The 19,251-nt window shown below is 36.1% G+C and overlaps 3 protein-coding genes across 4 annotated transcripts in view; 1 reads left to right on the top strand and 2 right to left on the bottom strand.

Moving 5' to 3' along the window:
• Positions 1–1,002: 1,002 nt before the first annotated feature.
• Positions 1,003–14,341, bottom strand: LOC134819542 (uncharacterized). Of its 2 annotated transcripts, none has more exons than XM_063829532.1 (10): positions 14,211–14,341; positions 13,698–13,844; positions 13,381–13,488; positions 13,071–13,202; positions 12,677–12,763; positions 12,250–12,519; positions 8,581–8,706; positions 3,661–3,828; positions 2,688–2,777; positions 1,003–2,497 (listed from the first exon to the last, which is right to left on the bottom strand). In XM_063829532.1, the coding sequence occupies exons 1-9, from the start codon at positions 14,293–14,295 to the stop codon at positions 2,761–2,763; spliced, it is 1,140 nt and encodes a 379-aa protein (XP_063685602.1). In that variant the 5' UTR covers positions 14,296–14,341; the 3' UTR covers positions 1,003–2,497; positions 2,688–2,760. The 2 variants fall into 2 exon arrangements, with proteins under 2 accessions (XP_063685602.1, XP_063685604.1); XM_063829534.1 differs by having other exon boundaries at positions 13,698–13,814.
• On the top strand, positions 6,785–8,420 carry LOC134820016 (mu-type opioid receptor-like). Its single transcript, XM_063830191.1, has 2 exons — positions 6,785–7,733; positions 8,108–8,420. The coding sequence occupies exons 1-2, from the start codon at positions 6,794–6,796 to the stop codon at positions 8,137–8,139; spliced, it is 972 nt and encodes a 323-aa protein (XP_063686261.1). The 5' UTR covers positions 6,785–6,793; the 3' UTR covers positions 8,140–8,420.
• A 265-nt stretch (positions 14,342–14,606) lies between the features above and the next one.
• LOC134819529 (thrombospondin-1-like) overlaps positions 14,607–19,251 on the bottom strand; it is a 45,730-nt gene continuing 41,085 nt past the window's right edge. Inside the window, exons 13-19 of the mRNA XM_063829515.1 lie at positions 18,263–18,409; positions 17,559–17,894; positions 17,282–17,311; positions 16,853–17,017; positions 16,394–16,705; positions 15,424–15,573; positions 14,607–15,255 (exon numbers count right to left, since the gene is read on the bottom strand). Coding sequence (XP_063685585.1) covers positions 14,948–15,255; positions 15,424–15,573; positions 16,394–16,705; positions 16,853–17,017; positions 17,282–17,311; positions 17,559–17,894; positions 18,263–18,409 — 1,448 coding nt within the window. The 3' untranslated portion in view covers positions 14,607–14,947. The remainder of the gene's footprint in view (positions 15,256–15,423; positions 15,574–16,393; positions 16,706–16,852; positions 17,018–17,281; positions 17,312–17,558; positions 17,895–18,262; positions 18,410–19,251) is intronic.

Raw genomic sequence — 19,251 nt, 5'->3', positions numbered from 1 at the left:
TATTTTGAAGTTCAAACCTAACATTAACAAGAGAGATGAGTTAGAAACAATCAAACGTTTTTTAGTAACAAGTACATAATAAACAGGGTGTAACATATTGTATACTTTACAGACAGGGGATTGTCTACACATATGTAGTGATTTTTAGTGATATTTATAAGTTTTGTTTACTTTCTGAGTACAGGGACCACATCTCACACACGCACACTTCCGCCTCCTATTCAACACACTACCCTTACAACATCAATCAAACCATATTAGGCTCCCACGTTTCACACTTCTCATTGGTCAGTACGATTCCCGCCATTTTCACTCCACACTAGATACATACCTACACACTTCACATCATGCACCTGTTCACCGTTGTAGCACTCCATGCTTCTGTATCATGTGTAGTATATTTAGTAGTAGTTTTAGGAATGTACAGTATTTACTATAAAAGTTTGTCGTCGTATAAATTAGTTTTGTTATGAATTTTGTTATGACTTTTTTGTATCGAATTTTTGGATAAAGTTGATTGATTAAAAATAAATTAACGTACACAAATTTTGCCTCAGATATATGTTTTTTACGTTTTGAATTTTTAACACTTGTTTTTAGATCATGAATACGATGTAGTTACATTGAAACGTCGAGTAATCTCCTTTCCCTAATAAGAGCATTTTTACTTGTCGCAACAACCGGGATAAAGATAATTTTACCCAGAATACATTACAACAATGCAACTCATAAATAATACTCCAATCCGGATTTTACACGTAGCCTATTTATATAGTAAAATTTACGTTTTATTTAAATTTACATAATAGCAATATACAAATTCTAAAAAATTAATTGTTCTCTCTTGAACAAAAGATCGAGCCCGTCTGGTCGACCACTTAATATGATATGAATATTTTTTTTAAGCAATATGACACTTTTACAAATTCAAAAATTTCTCTTCGTTTTAACGCTAAAGAATTAATAATAATTGTTATACTTTCCAACAAAAGAGCTAGTCAGTTTGGCAAAGTTTTCATTGAGCCTTTATACTTACTATTTATTATTATTAAATTTATATGTGTTTATTACTTGTTTCAAAGTTATTCTAAAGTCAAAGTGATAAATCAAATCATCTACATCGAAGTTTTAAATAAAGTTTATCAATGCACTAAATTACGAACTAAGGAGTCTACAATAAAACACACCTAACTAAAGAGCTGATAATAGCAATGTGGTGCTAGTTTTCCAACGGTAGATGGTAGTGCAAGTGGTACTGCAATAAAATAATTGATATAAACTGATAAACTAGAGAAATGAAAAACAAAGAAATGGGTGTTGATGGTAAGGAGATATAGTGAAAATCTCCTAACATGAAGGATTTCATTGTGGAAAGGGCTGCCAGACAAAAGGCGCACTGAGATTTAACTACCTACCCAGACAATTAACAATTAACAACATACCAAGACAATAAAGTATATCTCTGAAATTTAAAACTATCGCTAATGTCCAATTCTTATACAGTAGTCCCCCCTAGTTGATATCAGGGGGGGGGGGGGCTGCAAGAGCAGTAGAGTTTACTGTTAATACTACAGGTATAATCGGGCTACATAAAGACTTAATAATCCTTGCTAGGAGAGGACTATGAGAAAGGAGACATAATGAGAAAGGAGACAAAATTTGAACAATCCAATGACACGGAGCTGAGTACATGAGGAAAATGGGACTGGAGAAAATTAGTAAAGAGCTAAGAATTATAAACGTGATGCCATGTTAGATATATATAGGATAATCTGGGTCAGGTGTTGATTGATCGCCACTATTGAGAGTCTTTATTATCCAAATTGAACTTGTAGGTAACAGAGAAACTACACGAGCTTAGCACATTCTTGCTGGGGGCATTATTGAGCAGGTTTCCAAGTACTAGCTTTTTCGCTTCATTGCATTCTGATTTCTAATTACTAACACTTGCCATAAAAATTCTTCAAGAAGTAATGTACATCTAATGTATCTCGCTAAGTGTATAAAAACCACAGAACAATCCGGGTTAACCGTGTAACCGAGTATTTGTGTAATTATGAGATGAAACAGATGTAACATAGCGACTAAATTGCAACGTATGGTACTCAGGTAGAATGCAAGCTAATCACAATACGTAAGTAACAATAGGATAATCTCATTATCTCATCATCATTAAAAGTTTTAATAATAATAATTTCGACACTACCATTTAACAAATAATTTTAGAACATAAATTATATGATGTTGTGACATTGAAACGTTAAATATTTCCTTTAGTTTTATCAGAAAAATCTCAAGACTTGCTCAGGACATGAAAAATCGAAAATTAGTTCAAAGTTTATAAGTAATACTAACAAATTGGAAATAATATGGTTTATTAAGTATAGCTGTGGTCAGTTTACTACCGCCCTCATTAGATGAACATTTCACGTGTGGCAGTGCAATTGTTTCATGTCCAGACTTTCCCTCATCGTATCATGACCAATACCACTGAGTGCTATATAAGTATTAGTATAGGTAAGTGCTATGTAGCACTATATAGTATTATAGGAGTTAGAACTACGTTCTATTAAACACCACTTCCTGCTAGCGAAGTTAGCGAATCACGTTCAATAATCGGAGCCGCTTATCTAAGCTTACGTAATAATATAAATACAGTTAAATTACTCAAACTTATAGATAATTACCGAGATTGTGCTGCAGACTGTAGTTATCAATGAAATAGCGGAGCGTATTCAACGGAACTGCAACAGTTTCTTGTCAGCATACAGGATAATCTGAAAGGCGTTTCAATAAAATAATCATGATATACTTGGTCACTTAAAATCATGGATACTCGGACTCACTTACACTATAAACAGCGTGTCTTATCGGATGCTTGGATGGATAACTGGCTACAATTATCACGTAATAATTAACATGTTACTATTGGGAACCTCCCTAATGTTACTATTCGAAATCTTAGAACGGTTAACATCTGCGCAGAAATCGGAAGACTTATGGTAGATGGGTTGCTATGGAGACAGTGCATCGATACTTGGACGTTGAAGACGCCTTAAGTCAGTAAGTTAAAACACAAAAGCTGAAAAACTGAAACCCCCCCCCCCCCCCCTCTGACCTTATAACTTTATAAGGGACGGTTAAGGGGGCAGGGGGGTCTTTATGAAATTCCTCTCGAAATTGATTTTATAGTTGTTTCTGATAGAGGGGAGTGATATCTATCTGCTACTTTTGGTCCCATGGAAAAATATTGTTCCTAGTCGAAATTATTGCCGGTCAAAGGTCAGCGCTCATGTGTAATTGTATTGCGCGAGCGATTTTCAATTGCGCGCCCTGAAAATCGAGTCTAAAAATCTATCTTCTCTTACATTTTTTGAGCAATCACCTTGAAACTTTCAGGATATGTTCTAAGACCATTTAGAAGATTTCACTCGTTTTATAATTTCGAGATAGGCCTTTAAAAATTTTGTATTCCATTTTGAAAATCTTCAACCTGGAAAAATCGTCATAAAACGAGGTCCAAGATTTTCAAAATATTGAATAGCAAAGGACCTGGATCAAGATTCTTTTAACTCATTCTTATATCAATGACGTACAAAATAATGGGAAAAATACCAAGTATTAATAGGTTTAAATAATTAAGATCGATATTTGACAAACCTTTCCAAGTAATAGGATTTTCAGCAAGACACGGCAGGATGTAAGGTTGCTCTGTATTCTCGGTACCCGCACATAGAGCAACTAGAGCACTTCCTACAGGGATATGAGTATACTCTGTAGAGTTGGGGTACGTTATAACTCCTGTTGGAGGAGATACTTTACAGTGCCCTGAAAGTAAAGGTACGTTATAACTCCTGTTGGAGGAGATACTTTACAGTGCCCTGAAAGTAAAGGTACGTTATAACTCCTGTTGGAGGAGATACTTTACAGTGCCCTGAAAGTAAAGGTACGTTATAACTCCTGTTGGAGGAGATACTTTACAGTGCCCTGAAAGTAAAGGTACGTTATAACTCCTGTTGGAGGAGATACTTTACAGTGCCCTGAAAGTAAAGGTACGTTATAACTCCTGTTGGAGGAGATACTTTACAGTGCCCTGAAAGTAAAGGTACGTTATAACTCCTGTTGGAGGAGATACTTTACAGTGCCCTGAAAGTAAAGGTACGTTATAACTCCTGTTGGAGGAGATACTTTACAGTGCCCTGAAAGTAAAGGTACGTTATAACTCCTGTTGGAGGAGATACTTTACAGTGCCCTGAAAGTAAAGGTACGTTATAACTCCTGTTGGAGGAGATACTTTACAGTGCCCTGAAAGTAAAGGTACGTTATAACTCCTGTTGGAGGGGATACTTTACAGTGTCCTGAAAGTAAAGGTACGTTATAACTCCTGTTGGAGGAGATACTTTACAGTGCCCTGAAAGTAAAGCAATAATAGTACCAGTAGACACAGTACCAGTAGATAAAATATATTAAATTACAGAGACATCGTGCAGTGGTGGGTTGTCAGGTTGATATCACCGCTAAATATGAACCGCAACCCGCGAAGACCCGGGTACGGTGATACTTCATTTTGTGGTATCACATAGAAACAGTGCCTTACGTAATAATGCGTCAGGATTATGAGATACCTATTACCTATCACATGAAATAAAGCGACACTGTTTTTTACACAGAACGTCCGTTATACCCTTCTCCATTCGTCCTCGAGTTTGTACATTTTACTTTATACATTTTACTTTATATTTTTATTATTCGTACGTTGGATGTACTTTTAATTTGAATCCAGATTCCAATGGAATATTTCCTAGTATACGTGTCTCTAAAACACATGAAGCATTCCTGATTCTAAAGTATTCAAGGCCGAGGCTCAAAAGGTCACACATTTACACATTTACACATTTGAAAATCATGTCTACTGACAAATAATCGAGCAGCATGGAGAACTGTGCAACAGAGGTTCCAGGTAGTCATTAGACCATTGTAAGTTATTTATTAATTTGCGAACACAGAGTAGTTACCATACAGGAGTTATATATTTGCAGTAACTCAGCAATTTGTTACATACGTTAAGTAACACTTAAACACTATAAAGTTATTGACATGTTGCTTTACTTGTTGTCGTGCTGCTGATCAGTGAGCATTTCTCTTTGTTCACTTGGGTAGTGTAAGACTTAGAAACCTGCTGCAGTACATCTTTACATAATCTTGGTAATCTTGGTTATTCAGTTCATAGAAGTTTTTCTGTTTTTGTTCCTTAAATCACGTATACTCAATAGCAGTTTAAATTGAAAATGGGAGATACGACATGAAAAGTGGTTCAATTTTCAGTTTCAGTGATCGAACAGTTACAATGCACCAATATTCAATAGTGATGTAACGACAGCTATATTTGCATTTGTGTATTCTTTAATGTACAGTTGAATCAACGAATGGAATGTTTTCTAATTCATATTGATAAAGGTATAATGTGTAACACGTTGCTTGATTGTTCTGCTTTGAATTTTATTATATTCGTGCGCAGATAGAGCTTTCCTTTTTTTAATTTTCAAGCGTAAATGTAACAATTAAAGAAGCATTGCTAAGTACCCTCACTTCAAAGCGGCTAAACTTATTCCATTATATCTATCTTAATTAATAAAGTATGAATATGGCCATTTCCGTCGTTATCATAATGATTAGCACGCGAAAATCTTAAAACAGTTTAAGTCTTTTACATCAGACAACGAACCCTACATTTAACTAAGTAGGAGTCGCTCCTTAATTGATGTGCCTAATTTTGCGATCTTCAAGAAGGAGACAAGATTATTTACTAATCAAAATGTGCGGCAAAAGCAGCTGGAGTAAAGCTTTCTAAATTGTATTTAAAAAGTAAAGTTAATTTTACACAAGTCCCCTGAGCAACATTTCTTATACATAGTATCTGTGAGCATGTTTTTTTCATTATTTTGTTATCATCGAAGAACAAATGTTCGAACATTATCTATTCACTCTAATAGCGTTTAGTCTTTAGAAGATTATGAGTCAAAAAAATGAGCAAAACGATAAACTTTACTCGACCCCCCATCAGACCTAGATCATTTCGTGAGTTATAGCGATTTTTTATTGTCAAAGTGCTGATTTTCTCGGCTTCACAGTTAATTTAGCATGTCAAGGTTTTTAACTCTAACCAAATAGCAGCCATCTTGAGACAAGAGTAGTAGTGGAAACTGGTCAAATGTCAATTCTTATTGTTAATTTATGAATTTGAATATTGCGTTTTCACTTCGGAATATTTTTGTTTCAAAGTACGTGCTGCATATTTAAGATATACATATATATAAATATGACAGTGTAAAATTAATTTATATTTATAACTGGAAATAACTAAATACATTAACTATAAAGTCGGAGCGGGCCGTCGGAGCCACTAAGACATATTTGTTAGGGATGACAAACCCTCTAACATACTAAACAGTGTTCTTGCCTTGTTAACATGTTACGGTATACTAAATATTGTCGATTCATGGTGATTGTCAACACCTTTTCAGTTGAATTGTCAGAAACACAATATGTTATATGTCAGATATGATAATGAGATATTAAAACTATCAATAAAATTAATGTGTACCTGGTGGTAGCTTCTAATTCAATAATCATTACAGTGCATACAGTTTAGCTCTTGACGACACTTTTACCTTTTGTGAAAATGTATCACTTAGCCTATCCTTTGTTTGAACTTATAACATTATTTGGACGAAGTTGTGAATTAAATTACTATGTCATTAATATCAAATAATTCCAAAGGTGATTCACAGCGATGATTTACTCGACCACCAATAACACAACAAGTGTGATGCTTAGTTCAGCGGAAAGATACTGCATATTAGGATACCATCTTATTATTGTCATCTCATCCTTGATAGGAGATACTATCGTGCTAGTGGCAGCCATCAAGTACAGAGCTATAAAACTACACAAGTTCATCGTAGGACTGATCGTACATATTGCTGTTTGTGACTTGACTCTCAATTTCTCCTACGTCATACCAGCCGCTATATCCCTGGCAGCTGACGGTTGGATCTTTGGTAATTTGTTGCTTTGTATCCGTGTCTATGTTACCTGGTTCTCCTTCTCAGCCAGCGTCTTCTTCGTATGTGCTCTTACTTCCAGCAAGCTGTTTATACTAAAACACCCCCTACGATCCAGATCTTTGACAGAGAGGAATGTTCACGTAATGTGTGGGTGCATATGGATAATATCTGGCTACATGCCAATATTATTCTTCATTATAGATAAGGACGACGTGAAGTTCGACCCCCTAACTTATTACGGAGAATACGGCTATAACGCGGCAACCTGGGACTGGCTTGTACCTCTCAGTGCTGCCTTATTAGCAGGCATCCCCAACACCGTAACTATCCTGAACACTATCTGTATAACACTGTATCTAGTGGAGGCTAGAAATGTAGCCAGAGTGAGCGGGGGAAGGTTGGTGTGGCACGGACTGTTGACGGTGGTGTCCACTGCTGTGGTGTGTTCTGTTGCTTCCATGCCCATGGCACTGTACTTCGTGACGTCCAGACATAAAATGTTTGAAGGGAGATCGGCGGATAGTTTCCATGTAGTTGCAAGATATCTAACCCTGCTAAATGTTATGTCGAACTTCTTTATATACTGTGTCACCGTGCCAAGTTTTAGGAAGTTTATAAAAATAAAGGTGTTTGGGAAACGAGATCCGTCCGTCAACCATACCAGACGTGAGTTTAACTTTATACTTGATATACATCCGTAATAACTAACAGATCACTGTTAGTGATTAACCTAGTAACTGTAACCTAGCAACTGTAACCTAGCAACTGTAACCTAGCAACTGTAACCTAGCAACTGTAACCTAGTAACTGTAACTTATCAACTGTAACCTAACATCTGTATTCTGTAACTAAGCAATATGTTTTTTTAGAAACGATTGTTTTAGATCCGACATGTGGCTGAACATGAACATTTATATAAATATAATTGCTTTTGTGTCATTAAGTGGAATGCCATATTATTCACAGTTCAAATAACATTTAAGTCGCTCAAAAAGGTGATTTTGTACACACATATAACACAATACTTCACATATCTTCAGGGGCATTGAAAAATACATTAACACTACTTTGAAGCAACTACTCTACAACTGTAACAAGAACAACTACTCTACAACTGACGCTCACTATAACACATGTCATCAACGTGGTCTGAACTCCAGTGTGAGATTGCACACGGACAAGTCTCTAACACCTTATTGACCAGGGGACAGCTGTATTGTCATTTAATTGTGAAGATTGGGCATTTCTCTGCCGATCTAGCTAACTTCCAACAATCAACAATGGTGCAAGTTTTAAAACTTAATTTTTAATTGAACGTGCTTTTATCTTTTTATAGAAACGTTAATTATGAGAAAAAAATCGCGAATCTAAACGTTTTAATAGCTTTAAGATCCGTATTATTGTGATAATTTTTAAATTTTATCATAATTTCTAGTCAATTATATTGCTCGATCTTTTAGTAATTGCTTACAAAATAACATTGAAAATACGGAATCGCCTAAGAGCAACAAACCTGAGTTGACGACGAAGTTTCTGTTGCACTCAGGAAGTTCATTCTTCTTGATTTGTCGTGTCTTCTCACAAATGATGTGGACATTTTTACGAATCTCCGACTTGCAATAGATGACAGTATCTGAACCTGTGTTAATGAGCCTATTAAAACTGAATTTCATAAGTTTACCCGGTTTAAACTTTTATCAAATAAGCTGATTAGCTCTTTACAAGCATAGGAGGCGTGTTCCAAGAAATTCATTTTCTAACACAATTAGGTTGTAGGCGAGCTAAGGTTATCTGAAATCTGAATTGAATGGTAAATAAGTTTGAAAGTGATTGTATAGCTTTAATCCATAATATATATATATTTTTTTTTTAACTCAATAAATTATTATATATAAATCAAGAGTTACATTCCAGCCATGCAAAATTACAATGACATATTTTGGTATATTAATTGATAAAATATGGTAATGCAATATAAGTTGCTTAATTTTTTAGCCGAATGACTAACTAAACAAGAAAAATAAACTTGATTATATAATAATTTAATTCGGCTGAACCAACACATAGCAAATCGATAATGCCATGGCTGGATATTTTCTCATGAGAAGTCACGTGCCTGGAAAGCGTGGAAGAGGTGCGCGCACCATGCTGCACACTTTTATTTTTCACGTTCCCAAATTTGAACATTTCCAAATTTGTCAGTCGCTAACTTCAGTTGCTAGATCATCCTTTGTTGAACAGACAATTTTTGTGATTGTGACTGTCGAGTTTTATTCATAAACATCCGACCACTGAGTGAAGATCAATTGCAGCTACTGGCAGCTGATTCGGAGGGTCAGGGGACAAAGAATCAAAATAACTGGTCGAAAAACAGATACAAAGCCTGGGCATTGTGCCACAATGAAGTGGCCCCCTTGGACAAAATTCCTAGTGAATTCAACGACGTTCCTTTAGACAGAATCACCTTTGTTCGATTGAAGCTCATAACTGAAATAACTGACATCAAGAGGCAACCTTGCGAAGATAAAACTTTCCATGCCCTTTTACTTGCTCTCTGTCGAGTGAGTGTATTCAAGAATGGCGAAATTTGAAATTTCATGTCGAAAGAACCGAAGTTTGGTGAATCTAGCCAAAGAAAAGTACTATAAGAAAATGTTTGACAAATACCAAAACTGCTCTAAAAATCAATGGAAAATTATCAATGGCCTCCTGAACCGTAACAGAAAAAAGTTCGGACACACCCGTCTGAAGGACGACGATGGCACGATTATAAGCTCCGATCTGGCAGTCGCTGAGAAATTTAACGGCTACTTCTCCGGTATTGCAGCCAGTATCAAGAGGCAAATCGCTGCCCGTCGAACCTTTGACCCAGGTGGTTTCAAGCATTTTCTTAAGGCTTCGTGTAGTAACTCGATGTTTCTTAAGCCTACATCACACGGTGAAGTCCAAAAGATAATATCAGGGCTTAAGAACAAGTCCACACTCGATTGTAAAATTGAGCCATTGAAAATTGCAAACAGCTGCGAAAACTTTACCAGGGCACTAGCTAATGTCATTAACTGTTCGTTCTCCAGTGGTACCTTCCCAAATGCTCTAAAAACTGCGAAAGTCGTTCCTATCCACAAAGGTGGTTCAAAATTGGAAGTAGCTAATTATAGGCCGATCTCTCTTTTGGGATCATTCTCGAAAATTTATGAGAAACTTATGCATGCTCGTGTTTTAGAATTTTTAGATAAGAACGATTCTCTTTTCGAAAATCAATACGGATTTCGGCCAGGAAGATCGTGCGAACATGCACTGCTCAATGCCCAAAATTCTATACTATACTCTCTGAATAAGAAACAAATTTCCCTACTGCTCCTGCTCGATTACATTAAAGCCTTTGACGTGCTTGATCATGAGACCTTACTTAAGAAGCTTGACCATTGTGGGATCAGGGGAGTCGCGCACGAATGGTTTAGATCTTACCTTTGTAATCGATCTCAATACGTAACTTTAAACGGAACTTGCTCTTCTAGCATGCCCATAGTTTACGGCGTACCTCAGGGTAGCATTTTAGGACCTCTCTTATTTGTAATTTATATAAACGACCTACCTGGAATTAGTGATTTTGCAAAGTTCATCCTTTATGCCGACGACGCAAACATATTAATTAGTGGAACCACCCTAGAAGAAATACAATTAAAAGCTAATCAGCTAATTTCACGTCTTGTAGATTGGGTAGGTGCTAATGGGCTATCTTTAAATGTAAAAAAGACGTGTTACATGATTTTCACTAGAAAAAGAATCGACTTCAGCGGCTTTAATTTGTCCATTGACAACACTGTAATCGAACGTAAGACTGAAGCAAGATTTTTAGGAGTGATCCTAGACGAAAAGCTCACTTGGCAAAAACACATTACGGCAGTTAGAATAAAGATGGGTCGCTACCTCGGAGTTATGTATAAGCTAAAGCACCTTCTACCTATCAAAGCCCGCCTAAACATTTTCCAAAGCCTTATCCAATCCCATCTAAATTTCTGTTCTTTAGTGTGGGGATTTGCCTCAAAAGGTCACATTGAATCTCTGTTCACCAAGCAAAAGCAGGGAATTAGAGCTGTTATGTCAGGATATGTAAATTATAGATATAAAGACGGCAATCCCCCGGAGCACACAAAAAGTGCGTTTAGATTGCATAATATCCTAACAGTCCATAGCGTCATTGTAAAAAACGCTCTTATTCTACTACACAAAGTAAGGAACATGCCAAGCCTTCTCCCTAAATCCATCAAAGAACTTTTCCCTCACGATATTCCCACCTATAATTCCACATACGAACATAACCTTTCTTGGTTCACAACTTACAACGGCCCAACATTTAGAAATACTCTTTTCTTCAAAGGACCCATGCTCTCTATTACAAAACAAAGTAAGGATATAACTATTCCAAGTTCTACCTTTTCAATTGAAATCTTTAAAAATTCAGCTAAGCGCGAACTCCTCAAGCTGCAAAGCTCAGGAGACGATGAATTGGCCAAATTTCTTACTTTATAGTATACCTGGGCTAAGAAAGTCTCAAAGAGAAGGGCGCTCGCAGATAGACTACAACACCGAGTTAGTAAGCGACAACGCGTAAAGAAAGATCACTCGCGACAAATGACCATGATCTTTTATCAACAACATATCATTTTAATTTCACTGCCATTATGCAATGCCGAATTTACATCTGCCGCGCAAAACTTTTTATCTATTATTATTAAATAGTAATTAGCATGTTTACAAATTGCGACTTCAACCAGTTTTGCAGACCGTTAGTTATATAGTACTTTTAGTAGGGCATTCATTTTAATATATTTTATTTTACATTATTATATTTTAGTGTGACTTCTATAATTTCATTTATGTAATAACCATTGATTAATAAATTGCGGCACACGCCAACCTCCACCTTGGGGTTTCAAAACAAAACAGTTCTCTTAATAGGGTCATATAAACGGAAAAATGAAGAATTTGCAAGGATTAAAAAGAGGAAAAAAGAGGGAACAAGGAGCAGATCTTGTTACTTCTGAACACGAAGACAGCCTCTGGAGATACGCTTTTGAGGTAAACACACGAAAAATTAAATATTTTCTACTATATCAGCAGCAGCAAAATCATTCGATTGTGTCCACAAAGAAACTAGGTTAACTAATAGTCAACTTACCGACTGGGATGGGTAGCTCAGTGGTGCTTGCCTTATCTTTTCCGATATTAACTGAACACCCCTCTACATCATCTAACACTACTTTTTTAAATTTCCCGTTTTCCTCCAATTCATTTTTCGATTTCATGAATCTCCCAACACCGTCTTGATTGGAGTGATACATGCTTATCTCTGCATCTTCGTCCTTTAGGAATTGTTCATTACGGTCAAGGTTGTTTTGTGATTTAAAATTGTTCCCCAATTGGTTGACTCCATTACTTGTACGATCACCTGAATAGTCGATGGATAATTGTAATGTTTAAGAAGAAAATCTGCATCACTAACATTTCTGTTGTGAATATGAGCTAAAAGTCAGGACCAAGTACATTAACTGAAGGTTTTTTTTAAATACGAAGATTTATACTTTTAATAGCAGGTTTACACTTACAGTTAAGAATTCCCGAAACAACTTTCACCGATTTCGTTTTGTGTAGAACGGTTGCGGTTTCGTCTCTCAGGAAGCACAACATTTTATCTAGGTTTATAGCTCAGTATGATTGTTATATAAAATCTTAAAATGTGATTGAATAATATAGCATCGTGTTTTGAATTTCGGACGGAATTTCTGCCGGACCGATATATTACCGGGCAAAAAATTATGGAAAATCGCGCCAGGGGTCACATATTTTCTATCTATATACTTATTTTATTTCCATTAATCCAAAGAGCCCATATGGTTAGTGTCACATCGGAAAATTTGCCATTTTACGGAATTTAAATTGGTAAGGCACTAGAAGTTTAACTGCCATAGCACCATATGACTGAACTGTTAACCTTCATACCTGGAAAGAAAGTGAACAGAGCACAGGCTTCAATAATAAGGCAGGCTCGTTTGCATTCCTCCAAATTTGGGATCATTTCTAACTTTTCCATTAATCCTTTTGTGAAGACAACCTCGTTGTTAATGCAAGAATCTGGGGTGAAGTAGATTAAGTTAAAAATGGAAGAATTTTCAAGACAAGGACGATGTTAAAACTTAACAATTTGTTCATATATTGGCCGACCAATAATCTGAAAAACCTGATAAGTAAAGGGTTAAGATTAAAATTAAAACTCAATGATCTAAATGACGTCACTTGGGAAGCCTCTAACCTGTATTTTGACAGTTCGGTATTCCAGTAATGGCCCCACTTTTGACGATAAGTTCCTTACCGGCTCCTTTAAGTGGACTGTGCCCTGTCCCTCGGAGAAAACACGCACCTGCCGAGTGAGGAGCTTGTAATAATATACGGTATATGTACGTATGCTATTGTATGTCATGGTTTGCAACGGATTAATCCATCTAATATTTCAAGATCTGAAAAAGATCAGTGAGGTTGAAGGTTTAGAATGGAACTAATCAGAACCTCTTGTGAATGTACCTCTGATTCAGAGATAACTTAATAAGGTCAAATTTAAACTTATTTTACCAGGGTTCCTCAGAAGATTTCCCATGTAGGTATACGCAACACAATCACTGTGTTCCTTACACAGTGTTTCGCAGGCCAAAGGATCGATTATGTTGTTGTGTCTCTGCAACAAGTCGCCTGTGATAATGGCCCGCCATTTGCAACCACCTGCATGTTTAAATGTAGTTGTTATCTCGAATTTACAAAAGCCGTACATTACACTGAATCGAGCTTACAGTGTACTTTCCTCCAGTCTGCGCCGCGCGCCTATATAAACGTAGGCGGCGCAGAGGAAATTACACTGTGTAAGCTCCAGTGTAATGTAATATGTACAATGTACATGTACTACGGCTTAACTTCGGTCTTCGGGGTTACTAAATCAGTCAAAAGCTTAGCTGGCTGATTTCGTCCTCGTTTAACCCAAATCGAAAAATACCTAGATTGTCTATGCAAATAATATTTATAACATAAAACTCCTAATAATAGTCTCTAATTGAATTCAATTGCAAGGTCGTAAGGCTATAAATCACTTACCAATGAAACCATCAAAAAGCCCTTGGCAAACAGGAACATGCAACACCAAACATAGAACGGCAATGAGATGTTTGGTATTATACATTCTTAAGATACTGCCGAATTAAATATCGTAAAGTCAGCAGTGTTTCATGCCTATGGATACATGGATTTGGTTATATTTATTGTCTATCATTCTATGATAATAGACATTCTATGATAATAGACATTCTATGATAATAGACATAATAACATGAAAAAGCCAAGATAAGAAATTGACTGTTTAGTGAGTTTTAAAGATTAAAACGTTGAATGAAACTGAAAGCCATAAGATTTTAATAAATAAATGAATGATTACAATAAGTTTCTCGAAACTTTCCTTCGTGAACTGCGACTTTAAATCAATGAAACAATAAGTTTATATACAATATATACATTTACATTTTATTTGCATTTTTATTTAAATTTTATTTACATTTTTACATAATTACAATTTGACACATAAAATAGTTCATATTCAATAAAATCTCTGGATTGTTTGCTACTCATTCAAAAATGGTAATTTATTATCTGAGTCATTGAAGCAAGAACTATATATAATATTATATATGGTTATATATAATAATACTTATTAGTTAGCCCATACGATGAAAAATGTCAGCTAGCTCCTTTTCAGTTTTCATGACTCATTATTGTACTAACTACTCACTAATTAACGAATAAAGTAATCACAAAATGAATTTATAATTTAATAACAATTACATACCACATTGTCCACAAGATAGCGGACAGAGGTCTTTCACATTTGGGTGATAACAAAACTCCCGCAATTCATCAGTTTTACATGCCTCTCTCTTGTCCTTGCACTGTCCATTATTCTCATAGCTACATTGTCCACAAGTTGCTGGACAAATCTTTTGTAATTCAGAATCATCGCACAGCGAAGCTATTTCTTTTTCATTACAAAGAGGGTCAAAGTCTTGACAAGATCCACTTTGTAATCCACGTTGTAATCCACTTTGTAATTCACTTTGTAATTCGCTTTGTAATTCGACTTTTTTCTCACCTGAAAGTGAAAGTGAATGGAATAAGTGTGAAGGGTAACACCATCAGAGCAGCTGTGCTAGTGGAAGTGCTGAATAGTGTTAACTATTGAATTGAAATCACTGATCCCGTATCCAACAGTGAAGACATATATTACAGCAAAGGTAACAAAAATAAAAATGCTACTGACTTGTGCAGGTTTTGCATGTTTTCTTGCAGTACAATTTTTTGTAACTACTGTTTCTTTTGCAATTCTGGTTAGCACAAACTGTCGCCGGTAGATAATCTTTACAGTTCTTATCATAAACAGGCTCGTCTTTTTCCTTCTTTTTAGGTTTCTCTGAAACAATACAACGACGTGAAATGAACTTGGGCGTACCTAACGTATGTACAGATGTCTATCCTATCGCTATCGGAACGTAGTTCATTAAGGGGGCCGGGGGGTCTTTATCAAAATTCTCTCGAAATTGACTATGTAGTTGTTTCTGATAGAGGGGAGTGATATCTATCAGCTGTTTTTGGTCCCATGGAAAAATATTGTTCCTAGCTGAAATTATTGCCGGTCAAAGGTCAGCGCTTATGTGTAATTGTATTGCGCTAGCGATTTTCAATCGCGCCGCCCTGAAAATCGAGTCTAAAAATCTATCTTCTCCTACATTTTTTGAGTAATCACCCTGAAACTTTCAGGATATGTTCTTAGGACCATTTAGAAGAGATTGTCGGACCAGAATTTTGAGATAGGCCTTAGAAAATTTTTTATTCAATTTTGAAAATCTTGGACCTGAAAAAATCGTCAAAATACGAGGTCCAAGATTTTCAAAATCGATTTTCAGGGCGCGTGATTGAAAATCGCTCGCGCAATACAATTACACATAAGCGCTGACCTTTGACAGGCAATAATTTCGGCTAGGAAAAATATTTTTCCATGGGACCAAAAACAGCTGATAGATATTACTCCCCTCCATCAGAAACAACTACAAAGTCAATTTCGAGAGAATTTTGACTTTGTAGTTGTCTTAACAAATAGATAAATCAAAATTAAACAATGAACAATGAGAAGACAAATTAACGTCAATAACTTTCAATAATGTATCCTTATAATATAATAATACTTACAACAAGTACAACAAGTACAACAAGTAAAACTAGTATTAACTAACCTTTAAAATAACAGCATGTCTTCTTACAATCGTAATCCCTCACTGATTTATAACGTTCGCAAAATCCGTATGATTTCCATTTACCACACACTGTTTTATCGGGATGGTTATCTTCACTGTTAAGTTCACAAGTCTTAATATCTTCTTCAGCATCTTCATCACTTTCCTTCCCAGTATCATCTTCCTTAGTTTCGTCAGCATCATCACTTTCCTTCCCAGTATCATCTTCCTTAGTTTCGTCAGCATCATCACTTTCCTTCCCGTTATCATCTTCCTTAGTTTCGTCAGCATCATCACTTTGTAACCGGATCACTAAACCATTGCGGGAAGTTGAAAGATATCATGAGACCAAGCGTGTTCACTGTTCAAGACTGCGCTTATTTAAAATATCTTAAAAACCAGATTAACCAATAAAATAATCAGTAAGTCAATTAATTGTTTAATTATTAAATCACATACCACATTGTCCACAACTTGCTGGACAGATCTTTTGTAACGTAGAATCTTCATCGCACTGCGAAGCTATTTCTTTGTCCTTACAAAGGGGGTCAAAGTCCTCACAAGATCCACTTTCTAATTCCCTTTGTAATTCGACTTTCTCACCATTTGATAACCACGCAACGTCTGTAATTATTTATGATACGTTTGATTTATTGTTATTGTTTGTCATTCAAATTTGGTAGACGGCCCAAACGTTAATGTGGCTCTTGCTATGTGTTGGTTCAGTCGAATTAATTATTATGTAATCAAGTTTATTTTCATTTTTTAGTTAGTTGTCATCCAGCCAAACATTAAGAAACTTATATTGCAGAACCATTTATCAATTTGTATAAATCAAAATATATGTCATTGTAATTTTGCATAGCTGAAATGCAACGCTTGATTTACTTGATCTTCGATTCGTATCGCCTTTACACCCTGGAGGGGGATATTTATTAGCAGGAGCTTTCAAAATACTAGTGTAAATCGTCTTTATTTATTTATTTTTAACCCAACTCCATTCAGTTTACATTACAATAACGTATCTATAAATGATTAACGAAGTTCCCATTACGGCGCGGGGAGTTAAGGCAAGAAGGGGAGAGGGGGTTTATACGTAACTTCAATAAAGCAAAAGGTTTCTGTGATAAAATAGCAACGGTAACAAAATAAAAATGTAACTAACTTGTACAGGTTGTGCATGTTTCCTTGCAGTTTTTTCCCATCCGTTGGCAATTACCGCCACGTAAAACTGAAGAACATAATGACCTCGGCCATTTATTAAAGCATTCCTTATCACAAACTGGCTCGTTTTCTTTCTCCTTAGGTTTGTCTTCAGGTTTTTTATCACTTTCTGTCTCAGTATCGTCTTCCGTATCATCTGTTTTAGCGTCTTCGTTATCATCAATTTCATTCTCAGTATCGTCTTCTGTATCATTTTTTCTAGCGTCTTCGTTATCATCACTATCATTTTCAGGTAATTTCTCTTCAGTATCAGATTTTTCGGATTTATCACTCGTATCTATAAATGAAGTTACCATTACGTGGAGGGGGGGGGGGGGGGGGTGGGGGAAGGGCACTTTTTTAATTTTCCCATGTATTATATGTGATCAGATCTGCTGGCCCACATCCTGAAAGACGGCAGATCAGCAGATAACCTGCGAGGAAATTTTGGATTTTGGAGGAAATTTGGTGCCAAACAGGGGGCACGTAAAACTGAAGAACAAGAACCGACGTTAAGACTATCGTTACAAGACTCATCATAAACTGGCATATCTTTTTTCTCCTTAGGTATGTATTTAGGGGGAGGGCGGGGGTTATACGTAAGTTCAATAAAGCAAAAGGTTTCTGTGATCAAATAGCAACGATGAAAATAAAAATGTAACTAACTTGTACACATGTTGCATGTTTTCTGGCAGTATTTTCCCGTCCGTTGGCAATTCCCGGCACGTAAAACTGAAGAACAAGAACCGGCGTCAAGTCTATCGTCACAAAACTCATCATTAACTGGCTTGTCTTTTTTCTTCTCAGGTATATCTTTAGGGGGAGGAAGGGAGGTTATGGACACATTTTTTTAAAAGTGTGGTGTGTTGCTGATTTTACCTTTTTCAAAGTAGACTGCACAAAATGAGGAAAATGTCGCAGTGCTTTTTAAAGTGCAACCATAAATTTGTTCATAGGATGAAGTGAAAATATTCAGCAGTTGTGATTTGAAAAAACGAAGTTCCAGGCTCAAGCAGAATATGAACAATGAAAAATTAAACTAAGTGCCAAAAATCAGCTGAATCATTTTAAGGGGGGGGGGGGGGGGGGTTCACCCTGATTTTTTTGTGAACCTTGGTTTCGAGATAGCAGTTGACCAACAAACTAGGACCAGTGACCAAACTTTTGAGGGGGTCACGCCCATATTTGGTCCAAATTAGGCCCAATTTAGCCAAATACCCTGAACATGCCAAAAATCCAGATTTTAGGTGCTCTACTTGTAGCTAGTGGTTCTCTGAACTCGTGTATGAATTTTCATCAAGATTGAACAAAAAATAACTGAGTTATGAGCAAAAAACCATATGACCATATTTGGGCATACGCACCAAATTTGATCGATTTTGGCCCATAAATTGGGCAAGTATCAATATTTTTGAATGAAACAAACTTTATATGGAACGTAAGCCTATACTACACATTATCTATGATTATCAGCTCAGTATCTACCTAACTGTGGATTCTGTGTTCAAATAATCGCAAAAAATGAACAAAATTGCCCATATCTCAGTTCGCGATATTTGCAAAATTGACTTCGCTCAAAACAATAGAACTCAATAGGGTTTCAATATTTTTTCATGGAAGTTTCAGAATCAACGTAGAATTGTCTCATGACCTTA

This window comes from Bolinopsis microptera, chromosome 8 (genome assembly GCF_026151205.1).
Source record: "Bolinopsis microptera isolate Bmic1 chromosome 8, MBARI_Bmic_1.0, whole genome shotgun sequence".
NCBI classification, from domain to species: domain Eukaryota; kingdom Metazoa; phylum Ctenophora; class Tentaculata; order Lobata; family Bolinopsidae; genus Bolinopsis; species Bolinopsis microptera.
Note: the sequence above shows the minus strand (reverse complement) of the source record. Positions and strands in the feature narration are given on the sequence as shown.

Bases quoted from the DNA above. Each gene is read 5' to 3' on its own strand.
- LOC134819542 (XM_063829532.1), bottom strand. From the start codon at position 14,295: ATGTATAATACCAAACATCTCATTGCCGTTCTATGTTTGGTGTTGCAT. The intron at 12,764-13,070 runs GTATGAAGGTTA...CTATAAACCTAG, and splicing joins TCTGTTCACTTTCTTTCCAG to ATAAAATGTTGTGCTTCCTG. The intron at 12,520-12,676 runs GTAAGTGTAAAC...TCGACTATTCAG, and splicing joins TGTTTCGGGAATTCTTAACT to GTGATCGTACAAGTAATGGA.
- LOC134820016 (XM_063830191.1), top strand. From the start codon at position 6,794: ATGATTTACTCGACCACCAATAACACAACAAGTGTGATGCTTAGTTCA. The intron at 7,734-8,107 runs GTGAGTTTAACT...ACATATCTTCAG, and splicing joins GTCCGTCAACCATACCAGAC to GGGCATTGAAAAATACATTA.